The sequence below is a fragment of the Schistocerca gregaria genome, chromosome 7, assembly GCF_023897955.1.
Source record: "Schistocerca gregaria isolate iqSchGreg1 chromosome 7, iqSchGreg1.2, whole genome shotgun sequence".
Classification (NCBI taxonomy): domain Eukaryota; kingdom Metazoa; phylum Arthropoda; class Insecta; order Orthoptera; family Acrididae; genus Schistocerca; species Schistocerca gregaria.
The window spans coordinates 474,907,914-474,931,647 of NC_064926.1; the positions used below are offsets into that span (position 1 = coordinate 474,907,914).

At 39.8% G+C, this 23,734-nt stretch overlaps 1 protein-coding gene across 1 annotated transcript; it reads right to left on the minus strand.

Moving 5' to 3' along the window:
• Positions 1 to 13,871: 13,871 nt before the first annotated feature.
• On the minus strand, positions 13,872 to 18,596 carry LOC126281294 (cilia- and flagella-associated protein 97-like). The gene is made up of 2 exons (XM_049980122.1): positions 17,531 to 18,596; positions 13,872 to 14,113 (listed from the first exon to the last, which is right to left on the minus strand). Exons 1-2 carry the CDS (start codon positions 18,323 to 18,325, stop codon positions 14,045 to 14,047), a joined length of 864 nt encoding a protein of 287 aa, XP_049836079.1. The 5' UTR covers positions 18,326 to 18,596; the 3' UTR covers positions 13,872 to 14,044.
• Positions 18,597 to 23,734: the final 5,138 nt, after the last annotated feature.

Here is a 23,734-nt window from a genome sequence, read left to right on the forward strand (position 1 = left end):
CGTCCGAGGGCTGGCTTGTCCGTGGACAGAGCATGACAATGGGAAAAAGCCCATGACTAACATGCCTGGTGACAATGAAGGTGACTGCCAAGATGGCCTGGCAACTGAACGTGTAACATTATATGTACTGTACACACACTAAAATAGCCAAAACTGCATACAGATGAGCTACAGAAAACATAAGGAAATTTTTGGAATCATTAGAGCCCTAGACCACAATAAAATTATTAACATATTTATATGACATCTTGTTCACAAGTCATGAAAGTTCAAATGTTTATTTATTTATAACAAGTAACAACCATTTACAAACATATTAACACATACGACAACCAATGAATAGGTCGCAACTTCAGTTACACAATGAACAGACTTGTTGCGCAATTTGTACACAAACAAGTTATTTATAATTATTAATTAAGCTGTGATAAAACAGAATACTGCACACAAACACAATTATTTAGCTGTGGCATGTTAATTTTGCAGCAGAGACTACAATCTAACAACACAGAGCTGCAATGTTTTGGCAGTTTACAGGAAAGTGGGTCAATTAGTGGCCAAGAGCACTCATTATGAAGATATAATTTGTTTTCTTCTAACACCCATAGTGTTTACATAATTCCTTAAGTTTCTGATTTTTTAATTTTTTGCATAATATATACCGCAATACACTGTCAAGCGGTTCAAAATTATCAACTGTGAAAAGATCGATACCTCTCGAGTTGTTTAGAAGTACACAAACACAGTCATTTGAGAATAAACTTGAAGTGAAATTTGTCTGTGTGCTCGATGTTACCTGGTTGTTTCAAATCAGCTTAATAATGACTACTTCATCAAGATCCAGTGTGAATGACACTGATGTGTTTTGTTACATCTGTGGGTCCCTGACTCTCAAACCAGGAGAGAGAACATGAACATGTTTGCCAAAAAAGCATTCCTATATTATTTCAATATAAATTTAGGAGACCAGGATGAAAATTTTGCACCATATACTGTTTGTCATACATGTGTTGCAGGTTTGAGGAAATTGACACAAGGTAAGCAGAAGTCTTTACCATACCGGATTCCAATAGTACAGAGAGAACAGGAAAATAGTGTAGATGATTGCTATTTTTGTATGGTGAAAGTTGGTGGGCATAAAGGGAACTGTATGAAAGGAATTGTTTATCCCAACCTAAAATCAGGCATAAGACCCATACCACATGATTTTAACATTCCCCGCCTGAAGCGTCCACTGCTTTAGACTCAAAATCATCATCATCCAGTAAAACTTCAGATCCTGATTATGTCTCCTCACCCCCAAAAGGACAACCAGAGCAGTTTACACAAGAAGTCCTGAATGACTTGGTAAGAGATCTGTGTGTTTCAAAAGAAGCAGCCCAAGTTTTTCGATCTTTATTAAAGGAAAAACATCTGCTTGCCCTGGGCACAACATTCTACTGGTTTCGGTCACGAGAATTCGAATTTCGTGAATATGTCACTACAGAATGCTCTCTTGTTTACTGTAAGGACGTTGAAGGTGTGTTATCAAGATATGTTGTTACATACAACACAAATGAATGGAGGCTATTTATAGATTGTAACAAGGAGCCTCAACGCCATATTTCTACACATTGGCAATAGTATGGCTCAGTGCCTGTAGCATACTCTGTGCACTAAAAGAAACCTCTGAAAACATGGAGATGATGCTGAAGGCATTAAAATATTTGAAACACCAACGACTTGTATGTGGAGACCTGAAATAAATAGGAAATTTGCTGGACAACAGTCAGGCTTTACAAAGTTTTCTCGTTTCCTGTGCCCCTGGGATAGTTGTGACTGTGAAATGACTCAGAGTAGAATATAATGGCCTACCAGAACAACAATGAATCCTGGGGAGAAAAATGAGATCATCTTGCCTCATCTTCATATTAAACTGAGAATCATTAAACAGATCATCAAAGCATTGTCTAAAGAGAGTGATTATTTTAACTATATAAGTTACAAACTCTATTTTTTTGTCTAAGGATATCTGTTAAGAAATAATATTTGTCGGACCAAACATTGAAAGTTTGATGAAATAAGAAGTTAATGTGGAGCTACAGCAAAAAAGAAAATCTCGAAGACAAAATTTCAATATGAACTGGAAACATTACTGAAAAAAGTGCAGTGTCTCTGTAAGACTTGGAATATGTTGGACTTAAATTGTGATTAAACAATGGAAAATCCAGGATGGAATGTAACAACATTACGAGAAGGAAAGTTGCCATTCACAATATAGTGGAGATGCCAAGTCGCAAATAGGCACAACAAGGACTCTCACAATTAAAGCTTATGGTCATTAAGGCCTTCGTCAACACTATACGCGCGCGCGCCCACACACACACACACACACACACACACACACACACACACACACACAGCGCATGGTGGTGGTGATTGGTCGTGTGAGCATCAGCGCGCGTATAATGTCCCAATTTTTTCACAGTCCAATTTTACCACTGTCACAAATGATGATGAGGGTGGTGAAATGGCATGGACAACACAAACACCCAGACTCCAGGCAGAGAAAATCCCCACCTGACTGGGAATCAAATCCGGGGCCCCGTGATCCAGAGGCAGCAACACTAGCCACTAGAGCATGAGCTGCGGCCCCTCAGGGCACGATGGGAGTGGCAACTGGGTGGGGGTATGGAGGAGGCTGGGGAGGGGAGGGATAGTTTGGTGGGGGTGGCGGACAGTAAAGTGCTGCAGCTCAGATAGAGGGCAGGGGATAGGTGGGGGAGGAGGGGGGGGGAAGTAGTGGAAAATGAGAGAAATAAAGAGACTGGGTATGGTGGTGGGATGACAGCTGTGTAGTGCTGGAATGGGAACAGGGAAGGGGTTGAATTTGTGAGAAAAGTGACTAACATAAGCTGAGGCCAGAAGGTTTATGGGAACATAGGATTTATTCCAGGGAAAGTTCATCCAGCGCAATTCAGAAAATCTGGTGTTGTTGGGAAGGATCCATATGGCACAGCCTGTGAAGCAGTTATTGAAATGAAGGGTATCATGTTTGGCAGTGTGTTCAGCAGCAGGGTGGTTCACTTGTTTCTCGGCCACAGTTTGTTGTTGGTCATTCATGCGGACAGACAGTTTGTTGGTTGTCGTGCCTACAACAGCACATTGGTTGCAGCTTGTAGACCACATGACTGGTTTCACAGGTAGCCCTGCCTTTGATGGGATAGGTGATGTTAGTGACCGGACTGGGGTAAGTGATGGTGGGAGGATGTGTGGGACAGATCTTGCATCCACGTCTACTACAGGGGTATGAGCCATGAGGTAAGGCATTGGGAGCAGGGGTTGTATAAGGATGGATGAGTATTCGTGTAGGTTAGGTGGAGGGTGGATTACCACTGTGGGAAGGATTATGGGAAGGACATTTCCTATTTCAGAGCACAGTACCTGACGGCTCAACACAAAAGTTTTGTCTCAAGTACAGATAGTGTTGAGGATCAGTGGACAAAGTTCAAAACCATCGTACAATATGCGTTAGATGAGTACGTGCCAAGCAAGATCGTAAGAGATGGGAAAGAGCCACCGTGGTACAACAACCAAGTTAGAAAACTGCTGCGGAAGCAAAGGGAACTTCACAGCAAACATAAACATAGCCAAAGCCTTGCAGACAAACAAAAATTACGCGAAGCGAAATGTAGTGTGAGGAGGGCTATGCGAGAGGCTTTCAATGAATTCGAAAGTAAAGTTCTATGTACTGACTTGGCAGAAAATCCTAAGAAATTTTGGTCCTATGTCAAAGCGGTAGGTGGATCAAAACAAAATGTCCAGACACTCTGTGACCAAAATGGTACTGAAACAGAGGATGACAGACTAAAGGCCGAAATACTAAATGTCTTCTTCCAAAGCTGTTTCACAGAGGAAGACTGCACTGTGCTTCCTTCTCTAGATTGTCGCGCAGTTGACAAAATGGTAGATATCGAAATAGACGACAGAGGGATAGGGAAACAATTAAAATCGCTCAAAAGAGGAAAGGCTGCTGGTCCTGATAGGATACCAGTTCGATTTTACACAGAGTACGCGAAGGAACTTGCCCCCCTTCTTGCAGCGGTGTACTGTAGGTCTCTAGAAGAGCGAAGCGTTCCAAAGGATTGGAAAAGGGCACAGGTCATCCCCGTTTTCAAGAAGGGACGTCGAACAGATGTGCAGAACTATAGACCTATATCTCTAACGTCGATCAGTTGTAGAATTTTGGAACATGTATTATGTTCGAGTATAATGTCTTTTCTGGAGACTAGAAATCTACTCTGTAGAAATCAGCATGGGTTTCGAAAAAGACGGTCGTGTGAAACCCAGCTCGCGCTATTCGTCCACGAGACTCAGAGGGCCTTCGACACGAGTTCACAGGTAGATGCCGTGTTTCTTGACTTCCGCAAGGCGTTTGACACAGTTCCCCACAGTCATTTAATGAACAAAGTAAGAGCATACGGACTATCAGATCAATTGTGTGATTGGACTGAGGAGTTCCTAGATAACAGAACGCAGCATGTCATTGTCAATGGAGAGAAGTCTTTCGAAGTAAGAGTGATTTCAGGTGTGCCACAGGGGAGTGTCATAGGACCGTTGCTATTCACAATATACATAAATGACGTGGTGGATGACATCGGAAGTTCACTGAGACTTTTTGCAGATGATGCTGTGGTGTATCGAGAGGTTGCAACAATGGAAAATTGTAATGAAATGCAGGAGGATCTGCAGCGAATTGACGCATGGTGCACGGAATGGCAATTGAATCTCAATGTAAACAAGTGTAATGTGATGCGAATACATAGAAAGATAGGTCCCTTATCATTTAGCTACAAAATAGCAGGTCAGCAACTGGAAGCAGTTAATTCCATAAATTATCTGGGAGTACGCATTAGGAGTGATTTAAAATGGAATTATCATATAAAGTTGATCGTCGGTAAAGCAGATGCCAGACTGAGATTCATTGGAAGAATCCTAAGGAAATGCAATCCGACAACAAAGGAAGTAGGTTACAGTACGCTTGTTCGCCCACTGCTTGAATACTGCTCAGCAGTGTGGAATCCGTACCAGATAGGGTTGATAGAAGAGATAGAGAAGATCCAACGGAGAGCAGCGCGCTTCGTTACAGGATCATTTAGTAATCGCAAAAGCATTACGGAGATGATAGATAAACTCCAGTGGAAGACTCTGCAGGAGAGACGCTCAGTACCTCGGTATGAGCTTTTGTTAAAGTTTCGAGAACATACCTTCACCAAGGAGTCAAGCAGTATATTGCTCCCTCCTACGTATATCTTGCGAAGAGACCATGAGGATAAAATCAGAGAGATTAGAGCCCACACAGAAGCATACCGACAATCCTTCTTTCCATGTACAATACGAGACTGGAATAGAAGGGAGAACCGATAGAGGTACTCAGTGTACCCTCCGCCACACACCATCAGGTGGCTTGCGGAGTATGGATGTAGATGTAGATGAATGAGAAGTAATCAAAACCCCGGTGGAGAATTTAATTCCAGTCCTGGCTGGTACTGAATTACGAGGGGAATGCTCCTCTGTGGCTTGGCAGTGGGACTATGAAAGGTGGTGGGAGAGTAAAAAAGATAAGACACGGGAGATTTGATTTTGTACGAGGTTGGGACGATAATTACGGTCAGTGAAATCTTCAGTGAGACCCTCGGTATATTTTGAGAGGGACTGCTCATGACTGCATATGCGACAACGACAGGAGGCCAACAACCACGGGTGGCTAGGCTGTACAGAAGGGACATCTTAGTATGGAATGGGTGGCAGCTGTCGAAGTGGAGGTATTGCTGGTGCGTAGTAGGCATGATATGGACGGAGGAACTGATGTAGCCATCTTTGAGGTGGAGGTCAACATCTAGGAAGGTGGCTTGTTGGATTGCGTAGGACCAGGTGAAGCAAATGCGGAAGTTGTTGGGGTTCTGGAGGAATGTGGACAGGGTGTCATCACCTTCAATCCAAATAGCAAAGATGTCATCAGTGAATCTGAACCAAGTGAGGGGCTTAGGATTCTGGGTTTTTAGGAAGGATTCCTCTACATGGCCCATGAATAGGCTGGCATAAGATGGTGCCACACGGATGCCCATAGAGGTATCCCGTATTTGTTTATAGGTAGGGAATAGTAGCCTTGGGCACAGGACAGTGAAGTGCTGCTGGGGAGTGTGCAGGGACAAGGTCAAGAGAGAATAGGGCAGCTACGTGCAGTCAGGGTGTTAGAGGGAGGGGGAGGGGAGAGGTTGGTGGGGGGGGGGGGGCAGCAGAATAGGAGAGGAGTAAAAAGACTGGATGCGATTGTGGAATGAGAGCGGTGTAGTGCTGGAATGGGAACAGGGAAGGGGCTGGATGGGTGAAGACAATGACCAACAGAGGTTGAGGCCAGAAGGGTTACAGGAACATAGGATATACTGCAGTGAAAGTTCCCACCTGTGCAAGTCAGAAAAGCTGGTGCTGGTGGGAAGGATCCATATGGGACAGCCTGTGAAGCAGTCTTTGAAATGTCTTGCATCTAGGTCTATTACAGGGATAGGAGCCATGAGGTAGGGGGTTGGGAGTAGGGTATGTAGGGATGGACAAGTATATTGTGTAGGTTTGATGGATAGCGGAATACCACTGTGGGAGGGTTGGGAAGGATAGCGGGTAGGACATTTCTCATTTCAGGGCACAACGAGAGGTAGTCGAAACCCTGGCAGAGAATGTAATTCAGTTGCTCCAGTCCTGGGTGGTACTGAGTTATGAGGGGAATGCTCCTCTGTGACCACACATTTCAACAGCTGCCAACCATTCCATACAAAGAAATCTCTTCCACAAAGCCTAGCCACGAGTGGTCATCGTGTCTGCAGTGACAAGTGATCTCTCTCGAAATATGCTGCGGGACTCACTGATGCCTTCACAGACCGTAATTATCCTCCCAGCCTTGTACAAAACAAATCTCTTGTGCCTTATCTTTCCAGTCTCCCAAAGTCTCATTGTTGCTGCTTGCAGTGTGGCTTCAGTTGCCAGAGACTGCAGTCATGTGTGCGCGTTTTGTCTATTTTTGATGAAGGCCTTGCAGTCATTTTGTCGTGCCTCTCCAACTCAGCATTTCTGTTATATGGTGCGCACCAACTTTCCTTTCATAATATTGTTACATTCCATCCTGGATTTTTGATTGTTTCATTTAGTCATAATATAAGACATAAATGTATGCAGATTTAAGAAAATGTTTATTGAATTTTCATAATGTATATAAAACAGTGTGAAGTGTAGTTTTGATAAGATGGGATCAGGGAAAGTAACAGAATCAGCTGTTGTTGTTGGTCATGTGACCAAGCTCCAGAGTAGGTAAGCAGAAGAGCCTTGTGGTATTTTTGTTGCTGTCATCAGCGGAATGAAGATGGTCTTTCGATGATTGTCTACAGAAGATGGGTGAGTCACAAGGAAATTCTTTAGTTTGGACCTGTAATTGCATTGATTACTGTTAAGATTTTTTATTCTTTTGGTAGCTATTTGAAAAATGGATGCAGCAGAGTACTGTTCACCATTTTGCAAAAGAGACAAGAAGTTGCAATCCAAATGCAGACTGGACCCTTCTGTCTAGTATTAAATAAGTGAAAGCTGCTAATTCTTGGGAACAAGCTTATAGTGTTGAGAGCAAACAACATCATAGAAAATAAATATTGAGAAGCCAATGTCAGAATCCCCAGCCTCCTGAGTAGGGGTCAACAAGAGGTTCATGAATTTACACTGCATACTGCTCGAACTGTCCATTTCTGAGCCAAAAATACCCATCACGAATGGGAAGATTTACCCCAGAATATAGTGCTGTATGTCATACCTAAACGAAAATAAACAAAGTAGTTTAATTTGCATGTTGGACTTTCACTTAGTACAGATCCTGTTCTAATGATAAATATAACATCATTCATTTTTTGGATGAGGCCCTGAACATGGGCTTTCCGCGACAGCTTACTTTCTATCTGAACACCTGCAAATGTGAATTGTTCAAACTCACCAATCTTATGCCCATACTGTGTAATCAAAATGTCTATTTTAGTTGAATCGCACATTAGAAACTGTAGAAACGGAATATTATTGTGATATAGCATAAATTCATTTTCTATATTCCATGAACTTATTTCTTGAACTGCGCTATTTGATTCATTACTTATGTTGAAACTGATATCCTACACTACCTAGTGAGGTGTTTTGTGGTGTTGCCTCGTGTCGTGGTGCACTTCAAGCCAATCTGTCACCCACAATGCATGTACGTCAATTTACCTGGCACATACTTTCCGGTTGCCATTCTTGAAGTTAATTTCTTGTGTGGTCCTGCTGCTCAGTGATACAGGACCATTCTCTCGGATTTCTTCACTCTGTGCTAATGTGTGAGTGCTGGAAGAGATCTGTAATCTGTCCAAGCTACTAAATGATGTAAAGAGCATAGCAGTAATTCTTTTGCATTTTGTGCCCACTTGGTTTGATATACAGCTTCAAAAATAACAATGGGTGAACAGATCTCGTAGCTCATGGCAGTCTATTTGAAACAGACATGTAATGCTATGATATTAGCAATAAAAAGTGAGTAAACTTCTTAAAATGATTCTTAATGTATTTCTACTCATTTGCATTCTTGAGAATGTCTCTCCATTTTGAACTCCAAGGCACTGTCAAGTAATGATGTCCAAAGAACATGCACACCAACACAGCAGGTGGGGAGGTTTACTCACTGTTGTAACTTGCCAATGTCTAGAGCTAAAGGAACTCACACTTTATCTGTGCACAAATAAAAATATGAGAATGCACAGTGGCATGTTTTACTCTTAACAGCTATCTAAACTAAGTTTTTGGCACTCATGAACATCTTTTGTCTCCTTCAGATGATACAGTAGTGGTCCCAGCATTGATCCCTGAGGCCCTCCACCCTCTTTTTAACCATGGCCCAATCAAATGCCACCTCACAGCTGTTCTCATTACTGTGGAGAATGACCTTTTGCTGTCTGTTCTTGAAGGAGGAGAGAAACCAACTGTGAGATATGGCTCTTATTCTTCTTCTGCAGTAACATTTTGTGATCAACACAATCAAATACCTTAGTTAAATCAAAGATGACACAAAGTGTTCACAATGACTTATATTTCTTCATCTACGGTTTTGTGTGTTGACTTATGAGCATGTAAAACAGTACCATACTACATGATACTTGAAAAAATGTATTGTAGTATCCGATATATGATATGAAACATTACTGTAGTATCTGATATACAGTTTAAAATGTAGTAATTGGAAAGTCACGATTTAAGAATACAGTAGTGAAGTGAAGAATGATTTGATTACACAACAGCCAATAAATCACCTAAGATAGCAAAAATTATAAAATAACTTGGAATAACCATCCGAAGTGATCTTAAGGAGAACTGTCACATGAAACTAGCAGGAAAAGATGCCACACTGAGATTTAGAACTGGAGAGACATTAGGGAAATGTAATTCACCCACAAAAGAGGTAGTTTATAAAACCCTAGACAGACAGTTTCTTGAGCACTTTTCATCAGTCTGATGCAAAGTTGACTGATGCAATCATCACAGGACTATACAGTAAGCACCAGGGATGCTCATAAAACATCAGATACAGAAACGACAAGAACAGTTTCACCATAGAGATTTTTAAAATTTTAGAAAGAATTGTATCAACGGGGCATAAACAGCAATCGGTATAAAATCCCAAAATTCAATAAAACAGTCTCAATCGCAACAGAAGTTTACTTAGAATGGCAACCAGTTTTGGTATACAATTTAGACCATCTTTAGGTCGTAAGCTTGGCAATATAATACATAATCAGAGGGATTTCTGTACAAAGAGATAGTAATTGGCTAAAACCATCTAAAATAAAAGCTACAATAACAACACATTCTGATATGAAACTTTCCCAGCAGATTAAATCTGTGTGCCGGACCAAGACTCGAACTAGGCAAAGTTCGAATCCCGAGTTTGAGTCTCGGTCCGGCACACAGTCTTAATCTGCCAGGAAAGTTTCATATCAGCGCACACGCCGCTGCAGAGTGGAAATCTCATTCTGGAAACATCCCCCAGGCTGTGGCTAAGCCATGTCTCTGCAATATCCTTTCTTTCAAAAGTGCTGGTTCTGCAAGGTTCGCAGGAGAGCTTCTGTAAAGTTTGGAAGGTAGGAAACGAGGTACTGGCAGAAGTAAAGCTGTGAGGACAGGGCGTGAGTTGTACTAGGGTAGAGCACTTGCCCACGATAGGCAAAGGTCCCGAGTTCGAGTCTCGGTCGGGCACACAGTTTTAATCGGCCAGGAAGTTTCATATCAGCGCACACTCCGCTGCAGAGTGGAAATCTCATTCTGGAAACATCCCCCAGGCTGTGGCTAAGCCATGTCTCTGCAATATCCTTTCTTTCAAAAGTGCTGGTTCTGCAAGGTTCGCAGGAGAGCTTCTGTAAAGTTTGGAAGGTAGGAAACGAGGTACTGGCAGAAGTAAAGCTGTGAGGACAGGGCGTGAGTTGTACTAGGGTAGAGCACTTGCCCACGATAGGCAAAGGTCCCGAGTTCGAGTCTCGGTCCAGCACACAGTTTTAATCTGACAGGAAAGTTTCATATCAGCGCACACTCCGCTGCAGAGTGGAAATCTCATTCTGAACACATTCTGATTTTCTAACGATGATGGCAGCAGGTGGCAGTGGATGGAGCATGGACATTCAACTGCTGAATAAGACCGTATTACTAGAGAATACACGCTGACAGGTATGCAACATTGAAAGTTGTAGTTGAATTTACAAGAATAGATATAGAAATATATACACGAAGTAAATACATAAAGCTTTAGAACAAATCTTTTAAAATCAATTTAAAGCAAAGAAATGAAATGGCAGACATAATTTGACAATTTTTGTGTGTAGACTATCATCTATAAACATTTGTAATTGACAGGATTACTGTAAAAAATTCAAGTGCTCCTATTCTGAGAAGAAGCATACGGGCCAGGTGCGAGCTCATGGAGTTTCACTGCCAGTTTCTTAGTTCTTGGAAGGGGGAAAGGGAATGGCGGCAGAATCATCAGTCTCCTGGCTAGTTTCGTGCGGCCTGCTACTGATTACAGGGCATATTGCTTGTGAATACACATTGTGTGTCTTTAATGCAATGTTTTCCTTAACCTTCTGCATCCTAATGCTATAAATCATTGCCGAAAATTTTGCCTTTAGGGGCATTTTCGACTGCCGAGCCAAGAGAGTTCATTAACCTCTATCCACTCCTCCACCCTCTTGTATAAGGCTCTCAGCAGACTGAGGGTGACTCCTCCTATCAGAAGCCTTTGGCTGCCATTGCATTTTTATTCAGAATTTAAGTAGTGGCTGGGATCTAGGACATTTAAATGATGTCAAAACACACTACTTTTAGACCACCTGTGAAGTACCAAAGGTTTTCACTACCAACTTGATAGACTTTAATGTACCTGACTTTGACACCTTTAAGCACTGATGAGAACTGAAATCAACATACATTCTTTGATGCAAATGGCAATTAAATTAGTAGAGTATGTTATCAAATCAGCATAGGAATGATGGCACTGATGAAGGCAGGAAACAGCTATACAGTGTATATAATTACAGAAAGTACCTCATAAATGCCTTAAAAAATGGCTTTAGTATTTATTTACCAAGCAAATCCTGTAGACAAGTAAGAAATACTGTATAGCCCAAAAAAATTTTCATCTTTCAAATAAAAAATAAGCAGATGTGAGGATGAAATTATTCATGTGAGTAATTGATTTTTATACATACATGAGTTTTAAATAATAATACTAATAATTCTCTTACGCACATTCTAACACAGTTCTTTCAGAAAAACAATGTTAAAGAAGCAAATACATTTCTGATTCTGTACACGAGTACTCCATAAAAAATTGATAGAAGACTACGTGCAGAGTCCAGAATGATAACCAGATAAATACAGCCTCTGGCCATAAAGTTGGATGAATAGTCCCATTAACATTAACGCACAAGAACTATGAAGTACAGTTACGTTACTGTCCTTCGAAATAGTCACCTCCCATAACTATGCACTGCTGAGCTCTGTGATACATGTCCTGGAAACCTTTCACGAAGTCTTCCTTAGGTATTGTGTTCAAAAGCTGCGCCACATTTCATCAGACGTCAGGAATATTGTCAAATCTCTTTCCTTTCAAAGCAAGTTTGCGTCAAGGGAATAGGAAGACGTCTGGAGGATTGACCTGGCATGTATGGTGGATGTTCAAGTTGCACCACCCCCTTTTTTTTTGCCAGGAACTGCTTGTCAATATTGGCTGTGTGTGGGCGAGCGTTGTCGTGAACAACAAGCCAGGGACCTTGTTGTGCGTACTGGGGTTGTACCCTGCATAGACATTGTATGAAATGGGTCAAAATTTCAATGTACCATGCAGCATTTGATGATGTTCCCTCAGGCAGGAATTCCTTGTAATAATGCCTTGACTATCGAAAAAGGTGATTACCACCATTCTGATGTGCAGTTTTTGGCTCTGACGCATGAGGTGATGTTGGAGAATGCCATTCCATGCTTTGCTTCTTTGATTCATGGCTGAACCGGAGACACCAGGTTTCATCCTCAGTGACAATACAGTTCAAGAAATTGTGTGTCACATCCCAATCACTTCTGCAAAAACCTGTGGAGCCTCAAATGTGCCTGCTTCTGATCATCAGTCAAATGATGTGGCACAAGCCGACAACACGTTTTTGTCTTCCCTAACTGCTGGGTAAGGATTTGTTGCATGGATTCACAGTTGATCTGCTATTGTGTGCACAGTTAATCAACAGTCCTTCATTATTAGTGTCCTCACTTTTCCCTATGTTTTCGTCACCGACAGCGGACACCAGTCGTCTGCTGTGGGGATAGTCAGAAATACTTTCCCAGCCTCCTCGAAAACTGGCGAACCATTTGCACACACACTTCATGGGCGGTGCTTGATCCCCATAAACATGTACCAGCATTTCATGTGTTTCTTTTGGTCTTGCCAAACTTAAAACAAAACTTTAAATTGATCCTCTGCTCGTTCATTATCCTGTTGTCAGTTCAGAATCAATGCACTAAACAAGCATTTTGCCATCAGTCTAACATGGAACACACATGATGCTCCACTGAATTATGGTGGTGGTGGTGGTGGGCGAGGGGGGGGGGGGGGGGGGGGGAAGTTGTCAATACCAGGTGCTACGCAGGAGGAGCAGTGCTGCGAGTCACCAGTGTCACCCGAGCGAGCGTTCTGACTTCATTCGCACCAAACTTTGTCAGAGGTTGTATGTAAAAATGTTAACTTACCAATTAGAAAGGAAACAACTGAGAGGCAACAGCACAAAAAGGTAGCACCATTGCTATCTACTAATATATAATTTACTGGTTCACAGACTCATTTCTTCCTGATTGTTTGTTCTTTCTTATTACAATTCATTTGGATCAAGAGGAATATTCACTACTAGTACTCAACTTTGACCAGTGACAATGTTAATGGCTGCTGCTGTGATGTCATCTTTCGGTGCATATTTCCAGTTTGGTTGTGAGAGTGAGTGAAGCCAAAAAAAAGTAAAAACCAGGCAGTGGTGGCAGACTTATCTAGTAGTTTGAAAATATTGCCACCAATATCACATTACAGTTACGACGTTGTTCACATTTGTCACAAGTTTCCTATGTCAATGGTGGAAATTGATGACTAGTATCTAATACTCCTCTCTATCCATTCATTTAGTTAAAATGGCTGTAAATGCTGAGCACTTTCTTTACACAGGGTATAATACTTTTTAATCATGTGTTATTTTCTTAGAAAGAGGGAACAACTATTCACAGATCTTCATAAATTGATAAAACATGAGTGAGATATATAAATATATTTTTCAAAAATATTGTATAAAATATATGTACATTCACCTACACTTCCTGGATTTGACTAGAATACAAAAAATTACAAAATATTATCTTCACTTGACTGTAGTAATTTGTACATTGGCTATGAGGAAAATCCAAACAGAAATCAGAAAATCTATTGTCAAACCTTTCGTACACTGACTCTTGCACTGATGGTGCTTTTAACACATTCAATTTTTTTTAGTAACGTCTGTAAAAAGAAGAGAAAGCACTGTATTAAAAATCACATTTCCAAAAATAGCTTGTCAGTAAACATATGCACTGGACAATAACTGTAATTCAATAAAAATTTTCAAGCATTATTCATTGGTCTACTCCTCCCTCTTTCTTTATGAATAATGTTTATTGACCAAAGTTGCATTTTACTCTTCAGCTATATAAATGTAAGAAATATGTTTATAGATGTCTTTCAAATTTAGTAAGAGTGTTATCCCTTTTTCAACCAAGCTGCCATGGGCAACAGCAGTTGCTACAACTGCCTTGAATATATGTTCTACCGGCTGTGTGTAACAGAGATCCTTTTCATAGCTGAGAATAGAAAATGTTCAACTCAGTTGCCTAAATATTGTTTTATATACAGGATTATTCCATTACTATTCTACACTTTTCCCATTCCAGTTGCCATATATGACAAAATGTCTTAGAGGCAGCAAGGGTGGTCACTTGCCCCCCCCCCCCCCCCCAGAATATGGGGTACTGACCTTTTGTTCATTATCGAAATAAAAGTCTGATATGCTACCAAATTACAGATTTAGTATTGCTGAGTGCAATGGAAAACACTGTGACACTACCAAGCACTGTGTAACTTGGATTTGTTTGGATATCTGTAGGTCATAGTAATTCATTTTTTCCTCGGTGCAATTGCATAGAGCCATCATGTAGCCATAGCAGATGCAAATCTTCACAGAAAGTTACCACAACAAGCCTGCAAATTTTTCTGTCACTTTCCTACATAATCCCTACGGAGCTGTGGAAATGGGCGGTTTCAACACCAAGCCCAAAGGAAACTTAACTGCAGTATATCTGCCAAACACCTACCCCAATTCCCAAAAGGATACCCCCTTCCTTTGCTGCACAACTAATTACAATAGCTGTTTAACAGCCATGTGTATATAAAGAAGACCCAACAAACTTTGCCAAGACTACATGAAGTTTTGCGCAGCAGTATGAGAGCTATACTGAAGGCGTGTTTGTCTGTGAATCAAAATGCAGTAGTTGCAAGGATGCCCTCTGAGAGAGGGAAAAAAAGAAAATTTCACAGCTGAACACACGCCCTCACCATGAGTTGGAATTTCTCAAAGTGCATGAGGCACAACATGTAGTCTTATAGACACAAATGCCGCAGTCCAGTTGACAACTCCCGAGACAGGGAGCATATGAGGGTTGGTTTGGACAGTTTCTCAAATTCATCTCATCGTAGGCTGGCTGTTAGTTACATTTTATCCAAGTACCCAAAAATATAGCTTTTAAAACACATTTTGTTCAACTTTTATTATATTCAACAGTAAACATTTTAAGTTAATTCCCTGTTTCCCCACCCTGGTTGGTACTACATAGTGGAAATTATTTGCTCGCTAATTTTTGCTGATATTGAATACAACTTCTTCAACAAATCTGACATTTTTCTGTTTCCAATTTTCAATGTTAATCTAGTGCTTAAGATATTTTACCTGAATTACTTCTTGAGAGAACAAACCCTGCAAAAACCACTCTCAGGCAGGCAAAATAATAATCACTGTTGCTAACGGTTGTTAGTAGTACTGAACTATTCCTTTAACAATTCACAGTTGCAAAATACTAACAAATAAAATGGAATGACTGCTAAAAAGACAACCATGGAGAGCAGGTGGGTAGGGAGGGGGAGGGGGTTGTCAGATTGGTTTCTGTAGAAAATTTCATTTAATAGTATGTAAAAGGAGGGGGGGGGGGAGGCAATTTGGGTTTTGTAGAAGTGTAGCAATATGTGAGACAATACAGAGCCTATCAATTATAGCTGATGACTTTATAATTCTCCCACAGGTAACAAATCAACGAGAAATTTATAGCACAAAGTAACTAAAGGAAGTGCTAGGTTGATAAAATACATGCTGTGGGACATCAAGGAATAGTTAATTTGGTAATGGAAGTAAGTACAGGGCTTAGGAGAGGAGGTGCTGTCGAAGGAGAACAAGGTTTGGCTAGAAGAAACAGCACAACTGGATGTAGTTTGTTGTAATTATTCCCAGTGTTGAAGAGGAAAATGTTAGACTTACTGATACCACTTGCGTACTTTGAACCAGGGTGTCATAAAAATGGTAGACATAACCACTTACTGAAATCCAACATGTGTGAAATAGACACCACAATAAGAATTACAGTTGTGATCATGACATTATATTTACTTTCTATCTATCTTAGATCTTAGGACATGCTACTGATCAGTATGTTACCACAAGTAAGATTTCATACTCACACTTGTTACATTCTGTTCCAGCTCTATTTGGGCACACATAACATCACACACTGTAACATTGTTATGTCATGTATCAGCATGTATATTTGGTGCCAGCAGGGTCAACAAGCCCTGAACCACTCACACAAATACACTAAAGACTAATATGGAAAGATGGGGACAACTGAACCTACAGTTATAGGATATCAGTTTGATTCCACAATATAATGACGACACTTACGACATAGTACCTACACACACACACACACACACACACACACACACACACACACACACACACACACAATTGAACTGCAGCATAGTTCAAGGTACAGGCTATGTTGAAAAGTGAAAACTTGGTTAAAGGCTGACAAAGCTAGTGAACTAGTGAATGTAGATATGAAATCTTGGTTGGTGACCTACTGCTCTGCAGCATAGCCTGAGGCCTAGTTTTGGCTGAACGTTGTCAGTCTCGTTGAGAAGTGGTGTAGCAGTACTGAAGGTCCAGTTAATTCATTTGAGAGATGCATCAAATGAGTCTTTAGAATGAGAAACAAAACAATACAGTAAATAAGTTTTGCACACTCAGCGGGTTCATATCTTTTTATGGATATTCCATATTATTCCCCATGTGCAACAATCAGAATTCATGTATCATAGGCTACAATTGCCTGGTAATTATGAGTATGTCTAGTCGGGTACCTGTTCTGAACATTTCATCATAATGAGATGTTTGTGTAACAGAAAGCATGTGGGAAACGAACAACGCCCCATAAGATTATGACAGAAGAATGGACATAGGTTATTTGTAATCATGTGCCTACTGTATTCCAACTAATCTCACTTGCTGCAAATGCACTTCATGCACAATGTAACTCAGCAGATACTCTGGGTAATAATACATCTCATGTTGTACAACACTAGTACCAAAAAACTGACCTTGAAAAGACAAGTTGCAAGTACATCTATTGTGTAGCTTTTGTAGTCTGTGAGTCATATTATTAACACCAAAGGCATCTAACTAAATGCAATATCATGCTACATATGTATTTGCCAATTCTGCTTCTGAACAGAATACTTCAGTAACCAGGGAAAACATATATTAAAATTCCGTCATCTATCTACAACCAACAGAAATTGAAATGAAGTAGTAAGGTGGTATTATGAATGACTTACTAAGTTGTCTTGTGCAATTTTTTTCTGTGACCTTTGTCTATTAACAGCTGAACTGGAAAGCCTAGGACGCTGTGGAGCTGATGTAGTTGGACACTTTGGGCGTCTATTGAAATTTGCTTCTATCTTCCTTAGTAAAATTTGGTTCTCCCTATCAATTTTTCTTACTTGATCCTTTGAAAACGTCATGTTCTTACAAATAACAGGTTTTCGTTTAGGTGTTGCACCATTATTTCGATCAACTGTCTCGGGGTTTGTACTATCCAATACTTCTCTCAAAAACCTCAGTGTATGTACTGGTTTCTTCTCCTCTTTTCTTTCAGCATCACTACTGTGGGAATGCTCCGTGATCTTTTTACGGCTTTCCCTGCTTTCGTCTGATCTTGACAGCGAAGAACAACCACTGGTTGTGGAACGTGGCGTAACATCTGTTACATCCGACGAAGTGTCTGTACTCAAGAAATCTGGCGAAGTTCTTTCGTCGTCATTGAATTCATCAGGTTCTTTCTGAAACGCTATACAGTTCATAAGATCTTTAACTGCGCCTGCACGTGTAGTTTTGCACTTTGCATCATCTGCAATATTTATAGTGACCTTTTTCGCACTAAACTTGGGGCGCTCGTGTCTGTTATCACATTTGCCCTGTAGCTTAGAATCACTTTTTTGTGATGCTCCGCACATAGTGTTAGCACTGCTATCATAGAAATCGTCAACTGCTTCCATCTCCTGCCCAATACGAAGATTCGTCAATACTTCTGCAGTTTCTTGGAGAGACACACCACCATCATAGATTGACATCTTTTAATCAATGAATAAATTAATTAATTCAAAATTCACGCGACGTGGCAATTTTCCAGTAAATCAAACTAGCAAAAATCTTAGAAAACATTAGAAAAACACGATCAGCAAATATACTCAATCGTCCTAAATACACTACCTCCCATTTAAAACAACTGACAAAATACTATCTGCATGCTCTGTTTGTTGATACACATAACAAAGCATTATCAAAAGTCGACTCTCGAACAGGACGTGGTAATTCTTCCCAATGCATTTCGATAGTGCTATACTCATTATTTTATAACCTGCCGCAAGACTTCATTTCAGGCTGCAAGAATCATATGTCTCTTGGCAACGTCCAACAGTGTTTTCATTTTACACTTACGGTAGAAAGTATAGTTTGCTCATAATAGAAGGACAGCTTTTTATGGTGTAATAGTAACCGCTGCCAGTGACAATAGTTGGTGATTTAGTTTATGTCATCTTCTACTGACTGGTAGTGGTATTATTCTACAAGCTATAAAGGAACAGTCACATCGTTCAACTGCATCCATTGTGAATGAAATACATTTTGGACAGCTTTTTTCTAAGTATTATCTGCTTCTCGCACCAGGAACGCTTTGCTCTCAGAAAAAACGCGTAAAATAATTTATTATGGTGAAAAAAGTTATGGTTTCCTTTCTATGTATAGCATTCAACAAATTTGGAACTTCAGACGTTGTTTTTTCTCATTATTTCTTCAATTTAATTTTATTATTAATGTGATTTATCTTTGTAGTAGTAAGGCCGATTCACACAAGACTGTCACTTCAGCTTCGGAGAGTATTCACATTGGACATCACGTCACATTCTGTACGATACCGAAGTTGGAGTAATGGAACAGAGTAACTAACAACGATAAATTTTATTAACGCCTAAAGTACACTTCAAATGGATATTCTTGACGAATTTTATATGGCAAACTGCTAAGAAGTGAAACAACATTTCAAAACATCGACATTTATTTTCTAGAGGAAATATACAGGCCCCCATATAAACACATCAAACAGTTTTTAAAAGAGAATACATACAACGTGTTTATTTTATCTATCACTCCAGGATTGTCTTCTTGTTAGATCTAGAATATGGCAGTACGCTGAATTTATTGTTAGTTATGTTTAAATTTTTAAGCTCTTGTTCATACTGTCATATGGAACTGTATATTATAGAATATATAATATATGAGGAACATCAAGGATCCAGTACTGTGCCTTGTGGAACTACAGTAGTTACTATTTCCCACTCTGACGAAGCTGGAATTCTATCACTATAAGTAACTTTTGCAGTTTACTATGTGTTAAATAAGACTTAACTCTTTAAAGCCTGAAGTTGTACTAACACAATATATGATTCGTAATATTTTACTCTAAATGAGTTGGACTAATTTAGAATTTCTTTATAAAAACATTAAGAGGAAATCTGAACTAATTAGTTTAAGCCTTTGTAATTGGTTAGAGAAGATAATGTTGACCACTCTGAATTCTGAAACTTCCAGATAAATTCATGTAGTTCATTAGAAAAATTTTTAGTTTCTTTCCTAATTAGCACAAGATGATTTTTAAATGAATTTCACTCAGTGAACTCCTTTAATGCTTCTAATATCGTACAACATTATTGTTTAGACCTACATTAAAATTTATACTATTTTTTGCAATGTACAATAATGTTGTATTTATACAATTTTGGGACTTGTGAATATTTGTATAACACAACTGCTTTATTATACTACAATAATATATTGTTATTCCATTGTTGCTCAAACTGTTAATTATTGTCAGACTTTGTTTGAAAGGTATTTAGTCATTATGGTCTGTTTAGGTACTGGACATTACTTGAAAATAGTTAGGGCGACGACTGAGAAATCACATGCTTTTATAACTGGTGTATCATTCTAAAAGGACTTTGCATCTCAACTAAGTTTCAGTTTTAATTTCATTTGTAGCAGAGGGTGTGTTCACAATAACTGTGAGCTCTATTGAAGATTAGCTTTTCACTTTATTTTTACTTATTATGAATATATGAGATGTGGTGCTACTGAAGAATGAGGAGGTTCTCTGAAGAATTTGTGAAGAAAGGAACATATAGAAAACAGTGACAAGAAGATGGGATGGAACGGTAAGATGTGTGTTAAGACGTTAAGGAGCAACTCCCATGGTACTAGAGGGAGCTGTAAGCTGTAGAGGACGAAAATTGAGGAAGACAGACTGGAATACATCCGGCAAACAAATCAAGATTTGGGGTGCACATGCAACTCTGGGAAGAATACATTGGTGCAGGAGAGGAATTCGTGGTGGACTGTGTCAAACCAGTCAGATGATGACCTTGCTGAAGAAGAGAAAGCAATTGATATTGCAGGTACATTTGAAATACATCTACACAGTGAACTAGACAAAGCAAATAAAGACCTAGGGCCAAAACCCAGTTTTTCTGCTAAGAAAAGAAAACGAATTAGTGTAAATGCTACAAAAATGAAAGAAAATGTTCCAAAATGGGTGAGAGTTCAACCAATATACACTTCTTCACCAACAGCAGAGGTGCTAACTAAGACAGAAGATATAAAAAATAGATACAGGGTCTATCGTCTTAGAAATTTTTTTCACTTTGCTTTGACTAAACAGTGTCTGCAAAAATTACTGAATAAACAAATAATATACACAAAAGATAATAATGGCCATGTATTTTAAATAACTTTCATTGCTAAAGCGTTTTATAGAAGTAACGATTCTTTCAGGATATCACACATTACCTGCAACTGTCCTGGTCAAAAGATGAAGATAAAGGATCACCAACTGTTAGAAAATGTATGAATCATAATAAATTCTTGTCAGTCAAACAAAACATCTATTTGTCTGAGGATGAAGAAAAGAATAAAATTTACAAGTTTTCTAAAGCGGCAAAAGTGTTCGATATAATCTATGATACATGTCTTCAGTTTGGAACATAATTTCCCTATTGACTAAGAAACAGTCCCTTATTTTGAAAGTTATTCCTGCATGATATTCATCATAGGTAGACCTGTCATATTTGGCTTCAAATTGTCGTATTCATGCAGTTCATGTAGCTACTTATACAGATTCATTCCTTTTTGTGGAAAGGTGGCAGGCAATGAAACATCTGAGATTTCTTTGGGTCAAAAGGTAGTTCTTTCTTCTTATTCTTTATTTTGTACTTTAAACGAAAAGGTCTTTTTGCAAGTGGCACTGTTCGTGAGAGCCACTCTGAAAACCTGCCCTTTGGAATCCACCTCAACCATCAAAAAAAGGCAGTGGTGCACTTCATTTTCATTTTGATGGTAAAACTGAATTCATGGTGGTAAGGAGGTTCCAGGGTGACAGAAGGTACCAACATATGACACTACGATGATTTTTTCCAATACAAAAAGGTACAGTCAGAAAGACTAGAAAGGGATTTCTCTGCCCCACCCGGGTAATGTCTCAATACACTCAGGACATGTGTAGCGTTGATTTAAATGAAACTGCTATTGCTAATTGTAGGTTTCGAATAAGAGGTAAGAAATTGTGGTGGTTTCTCTTCACCAACGTCACAGATACTGTTATTGTCAATTCATGGAAAATACACAAATGTGTAAATAATGAAAATTCGTCACAACCCCAATTTCGATCATACTTATGTGCGACCCTAATGAAATGAAGAGATACTGCAGTCGTGAACTAAGGAAATAAAGAAATTGCAACCCCACCCACAGAGAAATGAACTTATGAGCAGACTTCCAAAATCCCTCTTCTGAATGAAATACATTATGATGATTGTGGGTAAAAATAGAGGAGGAAGGCAAAGCAAGAAGAAGATGTAGGTTGTGTATAAGTACAATAGTTTACAAATGAAAATTGTGTAATTGGCATCTCCATTCAAACTGTTTTCAAGAATTTCATATGAGAATGAAATAATCCTCCTTAGAGTCCCAAAGTTGAATCGGTGCAACATTTTGCTATACTTTATTAGAGTCTGTATGTTTCTTTTTATGTATTTATGTCTCCCCCCCATGAACCACGGACATTGCCATTGGTGGGGAGGCTTGCGTGCCTCAGCGATACAGATAGCCTTACCATAGGTGCAACCACAACGGAGGGGTATCTGTTGAGAGGCCAGACCAACGTGTGGTTCCTGAAGAGGGGCAGCAGCCTTTTCAGTAGTTCAGGAGCAACAGTCTGGATGATTAACTGATCTGGCCTTGTAACAATAACCAAAACAGCCTTGCTGTGCTGTTACTGCGAACGGCTGTAAGCAAGGGGAAATTACAGCCATAATTATTTCCGAGGGCATGCAGCTTTACTGTATGATTAAATGATGATGGCGTCCTCTTGGGTAAAATATTCTGGAGGTAAAATAGTCCCCCATTCGGATCTCCGGGCGGGAACTACTCAGGACGACGTCGTTATCAGGAGAAAGAAAACTGGCGTTCTACAGATAGGAGTGTGGAATGTCAGATCCCTCAATCGGGCAGGTAGGTTAGAAAATTTAAAAAGGGAAATGGATAGGTTAAAGTTAGATATAGTGGGAATTAGTGAAGTTCGGTGGCAGGAGGAACAAGACGTTTGGTCAGGTGAATACAGGGTTATAAATACAAAATCAAATAGGGGTAATGCAGGAGTAGGTTTAATAATGAATAGGAAAATAGGAATGCGGGTAAGCTACTACAAACAGCATAGTGACAGCATCATTGTGGCCAAGATAGATACGAAGCCCACACCTACTACAGTAGTACAAGTTTATATGCCAACTAGCTCTGCAGATGATGTAGAAATTGATGAAATGTATGACCAAATAAAAGAAATTATTCGGGTAGTGAAGGCAGACGAAAATTTAGTAGTCATGGGTGACTGGAATTCGACAGTAGGGAAAGGGAGAGAAGGAAACATAGTAGGTGAAAATGGATTGGGGCTAAGAAATGAAAGAGGAAGCCGTCTGGTAGAATTTTGCACAGAGCACAACTTAATCATAGGTAACACTTGGTTCAAGAATCATAAAAGAAGGCTGTATACATGGAAGAAGCCTGGAGATACTGACAGGTTTCAGATAGATTATATAATGGTACGACAGAGATTTAGGAACCAGGTTTTAAATTGAAAGACATTTCCAGGGGCAGATGTGGACTCTGACCACAATCTGTTGGTTATGACCTGTAGATTGAAACTGAAGAAACTGCAAAAAAGGGCGAATTTAAGGAGATGGGACCTGGATAAACTAAAAGAACCAGAGGTTGTACGGAGTTTCAAGGAGACAATAAGGGAGCAATTGACAGGAATGGGGGAAAGAAATACAATAGAAGAAGAATGGGTAGCTTTGTGGGCTGAAGTAGTGAAGGCAACAGAGGATCAAGCAGGTAAAAAGCGAGGGCTAGTAGAAATCCTTGGGTAACAGAAGAAA

Bases quoted from the DNA above. Each gene is read 5' to 3' on its own strand.
- LOC126281294 (XM_049980122.1), bottom strand. From the start codon at position 18,325: ATGTCAATCTATGATGGTGGTGTGTCTCTCCAAGAAACTGCAGAAGTA. The intron at 14,114-17,530 runs GTAAGTCATTCA...TTCTTTTTACAG, and splicing joins AAATTGCACAAGACAACTTA to ACGTTACTAAAAAAAATTGA.